At 38.5% G+C, this 13,670-nt stretch overlaps 1 protein-coding gene across 1 annotated transcript; it reads left to right on the plus strand.

Moving 5' to 3' along the window:
* The first annotated feature begins 2,546 nt into the window (after positions 1 to 2,546).
* LOC306846902 (leucine-rich repeat-containing protein 3B-like) lies at positions 2,547 to 12,732 on the plus strand. Its single transcript, XM_079380593.1, has 2 exons — positions 2,547 to 2,747; positions 8,033 to 12,732. The coding sequence occupies exon 2, from the start codon at positions 8,146 to 8,148 to the stop codon at positions 8,929 to 8,931; it is 786 nt and encodes a 261-aa protein (XP_079236719.1). The 5' UTR covers positions 2,547 to 2,747; positions 8,033 to 8,145; the 3' UTR covers positions 8,932 to 12,732.
* The last annotated feature ends 938 nt before the right edge of the window (positions 12,733 to 13,670 follow it).

Below are 13,670 nucleotides of genomic sequence, written 5' to 3' on the forward strand. Positions count from 1 at the left end.
TTGCATACTGCAAAAACTTGAGCAATATGGCAGTGCCATTCCAAACAGCCGAAGAGAGAAATTGCATGTGCATGTGTTTGCACAGGGTCTATGTACAGGAGATGCATGATGTGTTGTTAATAGGTCTAATTAGGCTAATTTACTGACACAGACTGTCTGATGTGTGTGGCCTCGATTCAGCAGTGATTGTATTCGGATGCGATTAAAGACTGATGACCGGCCACCCCTTCACACATCATCACATACCTGCCTATTGGCTGCAAAATAATTAGCCACTTAGTATGCAAATGAGCATTACAAAGCATGACCTTTCAAAAGCAGGAATGTAAATGTCTTGTTCCAAATCAGTCCCTTTGCAAATTAATGAAGGAGCAGTTTGGGTTTGTTTGCCGTTCTTTTGTTTTGCTTTGGTTTGTTTGCCAATCAAATTCAATGTATCGATGCCACACGGAATGGAGGGAAAACTCTAAATTACATGCTACACAGGCAACCTGCCAATTTGGTTCTTGAAATTCATATCAAGCCATAATACCGCAGCTGTAGTTGGAGCGAAACCCATTTACTGTGCTGCGAAACACTCTTTTTGCTTTGACAAAGAAGTGTAAGGTGCACGAAACACACAATTATTTTCGCAACGATAAAAAAGGTATATCTTTTGTGCTGACGTTTTTGATTTATTGTGTTTTTAAGATCAGCTGGTTTAAACGGCCAGTAACTGGATCTTCAGTTCATTTGGTGCTGATGGATGTTTTTCTGTCATAACGTTGTTTGATCACCTTTATGTTGACTAATTGGCTACAGTGATTGATATTTGGTGCAATGCAAGTTTCTCTAACGGATGAGCTGCCTTTATCGCAGACAGACAGTGTTTGTCAAGGACAGCACGGCTAATTGTTGGGTTTGCACGGCGCGCTGACATTGAATGAGTACTGAGACAGCTCCTCGTGCATTAAACACGCCGCTTGCTGGTATTTACAGTAAAACTATCAAAACAGTTACTGAACTGTGGAGCTGAAGCGATTATGATTGATCATGAGTGGTTTCATATCACAAATATATGTCATTTAACTGATGCCGACACGCAGTGCAGGGTCAACCTGGAGTATCCTGAGGTTAAAAACCTCTTCAAGGGCACATTCGTGACGGCTCGTGTGTCAGTCGTTGAGAGAGTTTGAAGCTTCAGTCATTTAGTTGCTCAGATTTTAACCCCTATGCTGAGTTACTTGTTTTCAGCTTTCAAAAGATTGTAGTAGAAACCTGCTGTCATGTGCAGAATGAATGTTGAAAAACAGCTTTTATAAAAAAGTCCCATGGTGGTAACATGGTACAATAATGGTATTGGCTTATTTTAATGTAAAGTTCTGCTGAAATGCCTAAATAGGTTATTTAATATCAGGATTCAGTGTGACAACATGCCCCAGTGATCAACATGTATTCAACAAACTACATTTATTTCCTGTGTAATAATGGCTAAAATGTTCAATGGATTTTTTTTTTTTTTTTTTTGTCAACATTTTAAGGGTTTTGTCTACACAGAAACGGACTTAAAACTATAGTCATATTATACCCCACTTAAATAGCCTTGCAGTACCATGTAAATACACCCTTTAAAAAAAAAAAAGGTTCTTTATTGGCATCAGAGATTCTATGAAGAACCTTTTCAAATGCAGAAAAGGCCTTTACAGTTGAAAAAGGTTCTTTAGATTTTTAAAAGGTTCTCTGGGGAACCAAAAATGGTTCTTCTATGGCATCACTGCAAAAAACACCCTTTCGGTAGCCTGCTCTAGCCTCTTTTAAAGTATCAGCGTAAAACTGAATCACATTAAATACATACCATTAGTAATAATGACAATAATAATAATTACATTCATATATTGCTTTTCTCGACATCCAAACCTCTAACATTAAATGACTTTACCATGGTATAACCACAGTAGCCTACTTTCTTATGAGCACCTGAGCGCTTAAACTAGTCTCAAAATGTGTTTCAGGTGGATTTCCTGTCTCATGTTGACATGGGATCCTTCAGAAAGGCTAATTTCGACTATTTAATGACAGAAACAAGGGCTGGAGTCACACGCACGCACACACACTACGCGCGCGCCACCGAGAGAATCCGGTCTCTTGGGAAGGACGATTCATTTTAGCGAATCGGTTCGTTCAGATGACTCGTTTCAATTCACATTTTGTTCCTAGAAGTCTAGTTTACGTTTTATTATTGTTGTAATATATTTTTTTTTTTAGCGGGGAGTTTTCTACGTAGATGTGTCAAATGCCGTGCGGTATACTAATTTTAGTGTCTAAAACATTAACTCTTGGTAAATTGATCTTGAACTCGTGCAAACAGGTGTTTTATTAGCCACCATGATCCAAAACATGAATAGCAATGATTCTTTTACGGTTTCAGATATATTTGTGCGATTGTTTTATGTATAATACTAATATGAATTGTTCTTAATATCGTAAACGAGACTGATGTATAAACGCTGCGAATCGGCTCGACTGAATCAGTCCGATGAATCGGTTGAAAAGAACCATTCGCTCGCGATTCAGACGCCACTACCGCGGCGCGATCGAACCCCTCCCAGTTACTCCCGTGGCTTTTGCCTTGAACATCAGGCAACAATCTCCAAATATGTGAGAGCTCACGTGAAATAACGAGCAAGAGCGTCACATCATATGTTTGAATGAATCCCCGAGGATGTGAGAGTCACGGATGCGGCGATCGATGAGTGTTTCTGTCGCAGGTAAGAGACAAACGCATGTCGCCTGTTGCTCAGCCACAAATAAACACGCATGATAGATAGAGACTGACATGCATTCGTCTGTGTCACATATGCATTTTGCATGCTGAGAACTACATGGTATAAAATGAGCTTATTGCACGCGCGCCAGCTGATGTTTGCATGCGAGTGAATAATTGCACCGTTTCAAATGATATGCACCTATTGAATAGCAATTGACAGGTCATTGATGGCTTTTATTGTGCTGTTTGGATTTGCAGTGCAGCTGGCATGTCTCATTTATCTAAACCAGCCATGCATGGACAACTTATTTGCAGTTATTGATTCGTCTCATAATGGAAATAATAATCATGTTTATTGAATGCAATCATGCTTCACGTTCACAAGGGTGTGGAGATCCTCCGCTGTAATCTGTAAGATCGCTCTTCGCTGCTTTACAAGTCTAGAAAAGTTATTTTCAGCACTTAGCTTTTTGATTTCGACCTGCCTTTGAGATGCTGTCTGCTTGTGAAATTGCTGAAAGAAGGCGATGTTCCCTTTGATCACACCGGAAGGGTCAGATTTCATGCCAGAGCCACTAGAATTAAATCAGGGATAATGCATTGGATCAAAGCTCTGATGCTGCTCATATCTGATTGGATTGTTATTATATTTGACACTAGACGCCTTCAAAGTCAGATTCAAATCTGCTGTTTGAACTGAGCAATATTGTCAAAACACTATATTTGATTCTTTGTGCTGCAAGATCTCCCTGCTTTAATTCTTCTCTCAAATCCAATGAGAAGTAGGCTATGATGCATGTGATGTGTTGCATGCATAAAATGCATCAAAAGAAATATCTGTACAATTTCTCCACCAGACATTGCTTGTTTATGTGGAAGTCGAATAAAATATCAGCCAAACATAATTTTCGCACTGATTCAAAGCTGTATTGAATGAATGAATCATTGCGAGCACAAGAAAGCCATTATGATTTCTTTCCCCGGCTCCATAATCTTCACATTATGAACTTTAATGTGTTATGATGATGGTAAAAGCTTTACAATCTGTTTGCCTTTCTTAGAGCTGTGACCTATATCCAAGCTCTGCCTGTTAATCTGAATCAATGTGTTTTAATATTAAATATTAATATTAAACCTGAGGTCAGTCTCATTATGACTCTTCCATTCATGATGAGTATGTATGCACTCATTCTTATAATGCCAACAGCATCAGTAATTTATGAAATTCTTAACCAGTATCCAATAAAATCTGCACATCCTTAGAAGAAAATAGATGCTTCCCGGAAGGAAATTACATGCAATATTAATACTTGAGAATGCATCTTGTATAGATGTTTAAAGTCGGCATGAACTCAAAAGTTACCCTACTAATTTATCAATGCATATGTTTCTTAAAAAAAAAAAAAAGTGGGTTTTTTTGATGCCAACCATTTAAGTCCGCTTATACCCCCCCCCCCCCCCCCCCCCCCCCTTATTATTGGTCATTTGAATAGGAAAATAAACTATGTCAAGTAATTTAACAATATATGAAGAGTTAATTTGCTAAAACAGAACTCCGTTTTTAACAATTCTCAGAAAGCATGTTTTTTCCAGTTGGTCTCAATCAAACTGCAGTTGGGTTATTTTGACTAGGTAAAAAAAAAAGAAAGAAAACCCCCCGCTAACTAACAATACAACACAAAACTAACACAATAAAAACATGATACCATACTAAAAAACATGATTTTTGAAAATTTAAAAAATGGAGTCATCTGTTTTTGCAAATTAACTCTTCATATGTAATTTTAATAATCAAATTTCAATATATTTTTGATCTTATTTTAGTAGTAAAATGTGAGTCACCTTTACTGTAACTGTTAATTTCTATTGAATTGTATCATTTTTGTCAGTAAATGTAATTTTAATGTAAAATGTGATTATATTAAAATACAAATAGATTAAAATAAAATCTATTTATATTTGTATATAATCATGCTTTAGTAGTAAAAAGTGTGAATCACGTTATGAATTCCCTTTAACATATATTGTCGCCTACATGATATCCCACAGCTGGCATTGAAAATACAGCTGCTAGATTTGTATTTTTTTTGTCATATCAATAAACAGAAAATATGGTCTGCACAGCTTTCTTATAAGGTGATCACAGGCCGTAAACCTCAGACTATCAGATTCAATACAGAGGAGCCATGTCAAACTAAAAATGTTTCTTCATAAGAAACTGCAGTTTTATGTTTAAACAACAAATGATCATAAAGAGCCCAGATGGTTCATAAGTAAGGGATAATATACAATCAGCACATCATAATGGCAGAATAAACCCAGACAGTGTGATCGGGACCCTGATGTGAGGCGGGTAAACGTATAACAAATAGCCATTATTGATTTGAGAGGACATGATTGTATTAGATTACTACTTAGAATACGAGCACAGCTTTATTGGAAACATCAGTTTCCTGGATGAGTGGTCTTTTATGCTTTGTTGCCATGGGAAACAGTCATCAATCAGGAATATAGTGCGATAGTCGGTTTCTGGAAGTAACAAATCCATTCATTTTCTCCATAGAGCAATTGATTTGTTTTTACGATAACTCATGAACCTGTAAAGACAGATGTACTGAGCTCAGAGGTTGTTAATTGATGGTATGTGCTTCTGTTGAAGCGATCTGCTCACATTATTTCAACTTCTTTTTAAAATAATTGTTTAACAGCTGAATTTGTGGTTAAAACTACATCACTCATGATGCTATAGAGAAAACAGGGAAGTGATGTAATTGTTCTTGCTATATGCTTTCAAAATACTCATATATATTTAAAAATATACAGTTTCTTTAATTGTTTAAAGGAATAGTTTTACATTTCTCCATTGTTTTTAATTCGATTACATCGTTTGTAGTGATTCCTTTACGATAGTTAACCATGGTTAATTTTCCATAGGGTTAATGAGATTGTAGTTCTTTTCCTCATTAAAGCTGTTCAATACACAGTCTTGTCTTTTTGTCTGATTTTCAGATTTTTTTTATTTTTTACTTCAAATCAAAGTTTTTAAGAATGTGATTCACCTCTGAGCCTGTTGGTTTGGTTAATGGCTCATAATGCTTTAACCAAGACCTTTTTTGATCACTGTGGGGAAAAAAAAATAGTGAAAAAACCCTTATAGAACTGTAAAAGTGGGCAGGCACTAATGCATTTGATTTGACCGCTGAAAGCCACAACTGACCAATCAGAATCATTCCAGATAGCCGTGTCATCATAATATCATCTATTTGTATTTGCCTCCTGGATTTAATTGCATTCATCTAGAATTCATCTCAATTCACAGAATATTTTGTTGTTGACAATTTATGAGTGACACTTTTTTTTTCTGTGATGGCCTGTCAGTTGTAATATTTTGCACCTTAACGCATGAGATCTGCCGTCATATATCCACGCATTACATCAGCCGGACAGGGGCCTGAGAGTCATTCAGTCAGTGCAGACTGGCCCTCAAGAGCCTCAGGCAACACACACACACACACACTTTACTCAGCTCTTGTGAACAGTCACTGAGTGCATCATGTCTGGACTCCTGGGATACGTATTTTTACATCACTATTGATTTATCTGCATTTGTCTTTCAGCTCTAAAATTAGAAACTGCTTCACATGCATGATGCCAACAAAAGGTCCAGATGTGCATGCCTCTGTAAACCAGCATGTTTTTGCTCCGCTAAATCAGTCCACTGATATTTCCGTGCGCTAAATGCAGCACGCTCAGACATGTGCAGGTGACACCGACTTCCAGCTGCTTTTATCTCTCACCTTTCAGTTGTTTACATCAATCCGTGATTGGCGTCACGTACTGTATATACGTGAGCAGCATGTGCTCCGTGTTACTGTGTGTTAATTATAGGTCTCCCTCCCCGCCTGAAATACAACCGGTTTATGTTAGGTGACCTTAACTGTGTTTCTGTAATGTCTCAATGAGTGCCTTCATGATGCTGCTTAGTTTGCCTGACTAGTTGCTTAATTTAAAGTCGTTAAACTGCAGTCAAGCTGTCTGGGATTGGAGTAGTTTGCTTATTGGTCTATTGAGTGGTAAAAATATGTTTGTTTAATAAATAAACCCTGACGGTGTGATCAGTGGTGGGTCTTGTGTTAATCTGAGGGGGTTTATTTTGCAATAATGCCTGATTGGCTGTAAATGATCCCTTAGATAACTACAGTACACTCAAGCTATTTAAGGAGGGAAATGCTTTATATATATTTAACTATCCAATTATGTAATTTATTTGTACAATCAGAGGAATATATCAGACACAACAACAAGGGTAATGAAGTTGACACTAAATGCGTCTAAAACAGTCTGTGATTTTGTGATTTTTGCAGGCATGTAGTTTCATAAATAGTACAAGGTTTTAGTGATTATTACTGAATGCACAAATAATTATGTATGTTCTGTTATAGGCCCACTGTATTCATTCTGTCTGCTTTATGTGCTGTTTGTTAAATCCTACATGAAATATGTTTTAATAAAAAAAATTACTGTAAATACTAGTCATTGAACAATATGGGTTGTCAATGCCCAGTGTTTACAGATTTTATATAATATTATAATATATAGGCTAAGTGTGTATACGTATATGTGTGTGTGTGTTCAGAATTTATTTCAGTGAAGATGCATTCAATTGATCAAAAGTGACACTAAAGCCATTTGAAATGTTAAAAAAGATTTCTATTTCAAATAAATTCTTATTCTTTTTAACTTTCTATTAATCCAAAAAAAAAACATCCTGGAAAAAACATGTATCGTGTGTAAGCAAAACCGTTTTCAACTTTGTTCATAATAAGAAATGTTTCTTCATTAGCACATTTTACATTTACATTTGAAAATGTATTTGAATAGAACACAATTCTTTTAATTTGTAGTAATATTTCACAATATTTCTGTCATGATCAAATAAATGCAGCCTGTATCAAATTTAATAACTCAGATGTGCACCAATTTCCTGAAACGGTCATTTTCAGTATATTTACTCAGAATTCACTAAAACATAAAAATGGAAAATATACATGCATTATCCATTGACAGAGCTGTCAGTAGATTTTGCTTAGACTTTAGTAAGCCACATAGCGCTTAGTCTTACACTGATGTCAGTTTTTCTGACAAGCCTCTCTGAGGTCTGTATGTTCCGTGTGTTCAGTGGCACATTCTCTTCGAGAGGTGATGGAGGAGAAGTGTCATTCCCACCCATATATTAGCTCGAGGACTTGTTAGTGTATGCATTCACTGTGTCTTCTCCCTCCGCAGGCTCAAACAGATGATGATAGTTGACTAGACCTACGGCTCTTGGTGATGACGCAGTCCCGCTATGGAGCTCCCGTGAACGGCCCGGGCGTCGAGTATGTTGACTGTCTGTCAGCATGACGCCATTGGACCTGTGGCTTTCTCGCTCCATCCCTATGTGTCTACTGCTGCAGAGCCTGGTGCTCATCGTCCTGTGCTTTCCGTCTGCCAGCACCTGTCCCAAGGGTTGCACCTGCCAGCGCTCCGAAAGCCCTCCGCACGGCCTCAACGTCACCTGTAGTCTGTCACGCTTGAAGGAGATCCCGCCTGACGTCCCGCCGGACACCCAGCTGCTGCAGCTGGACCGAAACCATATATCCCTGGTGCCCGATCGCATATTTCATGGCTTGAGGATGCTTCGGAGGCTCAATCTCTCCCATAATGCTGTGGAAACACTCGGCGAGGGGGCGTTTGTCGGATTGGAGGGCTCTCTGGAAGTGCTGGACCTTTCCCACAACCGGATCACTAGCGTGCACAAGGACGCGTTCGCACGGCTGAAGGCACGTGTGATGGTGGACAACAACCCTTGGCATTGCGACTGCGCCCTGCAGCAGGCGCTGGGCGGCATGGCGCACAACCATGAGGCCGCCACACGCGTGCTGTGCCGTAGCTCGGAGCTGATGGACCAGGAGGGCCAGCCGTTCCTGGCCGTGGACGCGGACTTGTGCAACCTGGCCAAGCGGACCACCGACTATGCCATGTTGGTGACCATGTTTGGCTGGTTCGCAATGGTTATCTCTTATGTTGTGTACTATGTACGGCAGAACCAGGAAGACGCGAGACGACACCTTGAGTACCTGAAATCACTTCCCAGCAAGCCCAAGAAACCGGATGAACCAGAGGACATCAGCACGGTCGTGTGACGTTACGGAGATCGCACGATCCCAGAGACTAAAGGCCCGTTCACATCAAGGATGATAACTATAACGATAACTATAAGAGAATGCGGAAGTTATCGGAATAGTTATCATTCTTAGCATGAACCGGCCTTAAACGAGGATGTTGATTTAAATCTGACGCAAATCGTAAATGTCGTCTAGCGTTCTACACCTGTCTTCTCTTTTTCCAATGTGCTTTCCTGTTTCTGAGTATGTATTTAGAACAATTTGTGATACACCTCCATCCCTTTGTCCTTACGAGAGAGAAAGAGAGTCTTTTAAACGCGATGTCCAGGTGGCATTAAAACAATCGCAAAGTTGTCCTTTAAACGTGGTCCAATCCCACATTTAGAACGAGAACTTGTCTTCAGGCACATTGACACGAGTAATTTTCTATTTTAACTAGTCAGTCGGAACAGATCGTCAATCATTAAGCGTTGCTAATGACCAGTACAGGTATTTTGAGAAATCAAATCTCAGGTGCAAATGTTGATAGACTCCAATGATTTGTAAAACCCTACGATGTTTTGATGCTACCAAGTTTTGTAAGACAAAAGCTAATCCAGGCATGTGCACATTAGCTACAATCGCGAATCATTTTACGACCTTTTAAAAGGCATGCCGTACCCTTTATTAGTGAAACGACGGTACATTTCTTCCAAAGTTCTGAAACTATTATTGTGATCCTGTGCATTTTTTAGGTTTTCGTTTTGTTTTCACTTTAAAACTCGTACACATTCAATCGTGAATCGTTGAGTCGTAGAGCACAGCAGTGCTGGTGTGGTGGTTTGTCACGTGATTCTCGGAACCGTAGTCGAGGAACGTAGTTGATACCTCCATCCGAGTCTTTTGTCGGTAACGTTACTTGTGAGGCTCTTTGTCGATGTCGTAACTCACCGTGCGTAAAAAGAGGCTCCCAAGCCCTGTGTTAGTCATGTGTAATCTACGAGATGGCCAGTGTGTTTTCGTAAACATAAGGTTCCATCCCTGAAACCAAACTCTCGCTTAACATTTGACATCCAGGACATAAAATATACATCCTGGATGAGGAACTTCAGCTTCCCCTTGTGCTGTGGTGGTAGGGCCATTGGCGCTCAGTGATATTATTGTGTGTGTACAGTAATTCAGGCCGGTCGCGAGCAGAAAATTACAGCTGTCACTCTGTTACTGGCCTCATTCTTACGGCTGACTGCTGAGTCCAGCAAAGCAAAGCCCTGGGGAGCGCTAGAGGATAGAAAGACGGCAGGAGAAGAGAGGAAATGGAAAACAGGATGCTGGGAACAAGTTCTGGAAGAAATCAGAGCCCTTATGAAAACGGATTGTGGTGGTACCATGTAAGATTCAGATGGCTTTCATGTATCATTGCATTCACTTGATCCAAAGATACTGTGGTATTTCCATGATTAATATGTCCAAAAGCTGTTAGTGCTGTGGTGGCGTCCAAAACAAATGGTATTATGATGGATGCAACCATGTACTTCTATTCAAAATTGGAGAATCAAATGTAAAATTTTAAACATTGGTCAATGGGGAAGAAATTACATTCAGAATATGTTAGTACCATGTCCACAAATTGGAAATACTATAGTAGTGTCCATAAAACCTGGTATTATGATGGATGCAACCATTTATATTAAAGATTGGGGAACCAAATGTTAAATTTAAAGCACTGATCATTGGGAAAAATATAGCCAAGCCGAATATATTAGTACCATGTCCACAAATTGGAAATGCTATGATAGATTTTAATATCATGTTAGTGGTATGATGGATGCAACCATATAGATTTAAGATTGGGGGACAAAATGTAAAATGTAAAGCATTGATCATTGGGGAGAAAATGGCAATCAGAGAATGTTAGTATCCTTAAATGTCCAAAAAGTGGAAATACTATGGTACAGTAGTTTTTAATACCATGGCAGTGTCCAAAAAACATGGTACATGTATTACGATGGATGCAAGCATATATATTCAAGATTGAGGGACTAAATGTAAAGCATTGATCTTTAAGGAGGAAAATGCCATTCAGAGAATCTTAGTATCCTTAAATGTCCAAAAAGTGGAAATACTATGGTACAGCAGTTTTTAATACCATGGCAGTACCGTGATACCATGTGCACAAATTGGAAATACTGTGGTAGTTTTCAGTACCATTGTAGTATTTAAAAAACATGGTATGCAACCATATGTTCAAGATTGGAGGACCCAATGTAAAATGTAGTGTTGATTATTGGGGATAAAATTGCCATCGGAATATTATTAGTACCATATCCACAAATTGGAAATACTATGGTAGTTCTGTGAGTGAAATGAGTGTTGTTTCTTTATTGTAACTTCATCATTGTGTATCCAGTGAAGTGCTTTAAAAAAAATATATTAAATTCCAAGGTTGGTGCCGTTATAATGACGTTTGATCGTGGCTTCAACATCGGTTCATCAGAAACATTAGAAGAACATTAGGAGAACCTGACTTCACTGTAGATAAAGAGCTTGTCGTTTGCATAGGAAGGTACCTGAAATCCCTTTAAAGAATCGTGTTTTATTGTACTTATCTAGTCTTTTGCCTTGTCTAACTGCGGTTCTTCTACACGCTGTATCGTGCTGGGAAAGAAAGCCGTTTCTCAATGCAGACTCCACAGTGAAGCATGCTGTAGCCAAGGACACGGGGGAGAGATTTTTCTAAGTGCCTGAAATACTCGTCTAAAAGTCTCTCATTCTTCCAGCTACCGATAACTTTGCTTTGAAACGTTTTGTTTGGTCTCGCCTAACTCGAGTCTACATGGCCTCAAATGAGATATGTCTTTACTGCACAAAGATATGGGAAAATGAATGAAGTTAGCAACTTACTGGAGGTCTTTTAGAGTGGTATTGTTATGTGATGTTGTTCTTCCTGTTTTCTTAAGGCCTTTTCACATGAGTCGTGTCACGGCTTCAATGCCATGCGATATTTTGGCCTCCACGTGAAAAGTGTTGCAGATTGTGTCGCTGAAGGGCGATTTGACACGGTTGCAAAGAAGTGTGAAAATATAGAATCGAAAGTCATTGGAGAATCAAAACAAAGACACATCTAACTTTTTCTCCGAATGTCATGACATGCATTTGACGTTCCAGAACCAGATATGCACATCAGTTTATCTTCCATCTTGTTTTGATTTTCACATTGGATGCATATCTTTGGGAAATAGTTGGTTGTTGTATAGAATGGTAAGATTGCTTGACCTCATAATGTGATGCAGCTGTGTTCTAACCAGGTTAACCATCTTTAACATGTAAATGTGAGGTTTTGTCCAAACCAAACGCAAATGGTTCAGTTGGTTTCGCTTTCTGCATTGTATTTCTGCATCAAATTAACATCAAATATGATCTATAATGCTTGTGATTGTGTCCCATTGCGCAGCATTTTTGCATTCACTGAGGACAGAAAAACTACTTCCTGTTGAAAACTTATTGCACCTGCTCAGGATGCAGTTTAATGCTGTAGTTCGATGCTTTTCTGCATTGATTTTGAACCAAACGCGAATCATGTGAAAGGGCTTTTATTGGAAAAAAGTAGTCGCGGCATGTGTTTCTTCCTTTTGTTAGTTTTTTTTTTTTTTTTTTTTTTTAAGTAATTTCTTCATTTTTGTCTCCAATTTTTTATTTTTTTTTGGCTTTGTATACATGAAACTGACTTCTGCTTAAAGTGACATACTACCTTGAAGACGCAAAACTGGAGGAGGACCAATGGTACATTTAATTGTAAACGCATGATGTAGAGAAAATGAAATAAAAGATTAATTTACACTCTTCCTGGTATACATCGACTATTTTTTCGGCTCTGTTCCAAAACCTTGCGAGCTGCCTGCATGGGGGGGTATTTTAAGATGCACGTCTGAGGCTTCAGACAGCAAAATTGTGCTTCTTTTTAAGGCATGTTAAGAGATTGACAGTAAAGTGCATGTGTTTGTATTAACATTTGATTAATTATACATTCATTAAAATGTAAAAAACATACAAAGCCAACAATATCATCAAAAAACACGTGCTAATATTTATTTCTCTTTTAGGTGAAAAAAAGCATGCATGGTGTCAAATTTGCATCCAGTGGCAATTCTCTGGCGCGGAGATGCAAAGTAGAGGGTCATGAATAAAACAAGGGCCGAATTCTGACAAGAGGCCAAATCTGAGAGGATTGAAATGAAAACAAAAGCGTTTGAAGGGAGACGAAACACGGTTTGTCACGGGTTCAGTGAAAAGCACCATCAAATCTCTGACACTGACATCTGTTGTCCTTTTTCATCTGAAGTGTGGACGCCTATTATCATCGCGCTGTGTCTAAAACGGGACCACAAATTGGATCTATTTTTAAGGCGGTTTAAGCTGTGACAAGTTGAGCCTTATGGTGAGCTGCTAAAATGATTCACATTTCTGAGAGGCAAACGCGTTCGGATCTGTTGAAGGATGTTGCTTAAGGAATAATTGTAAAGATTTCAAGTGGATAAAAAAAAACAGTTAACTAAAACCATAAAGAACTTTAAGTATTAAAATAAAATAACCTTTAAAAATGTCTTGAGGTGCTGTAATGTTTCAGTATTGTTCCCTTCTTCAAATGAAACGCTACATCAAACAGCATCTAATTTAAGATGAGCTCAAAATTCATAACTCCCAAGGGCGAATATTTAAGAAACAAAAGCACTCAAAAACTTGAGTGATTCAGGGAAATTTTTTTATTAATTAGCTGTGAA

This window comes from Barbus barbus, assembly GCF_936440315.1.
Source record: "Barbus barbus genome assembly, chromosome: 27".
Lineage (NCBI taxonomy): Eukaryota > Metazoa > Chordata > Actinopteri > Cypriniformes > Cyprinidae > Barbus > Barbus barbus.

Excerpts from the sequence above, each read along its gene's own strand:
- LOC306846902 (XM_079380593.1), top strand. The coding sequence starts at position 8,146 with ATGACGCCATTGGACCTGTGGCTTTCTCGCTCCATCCCTATGTGTCTA.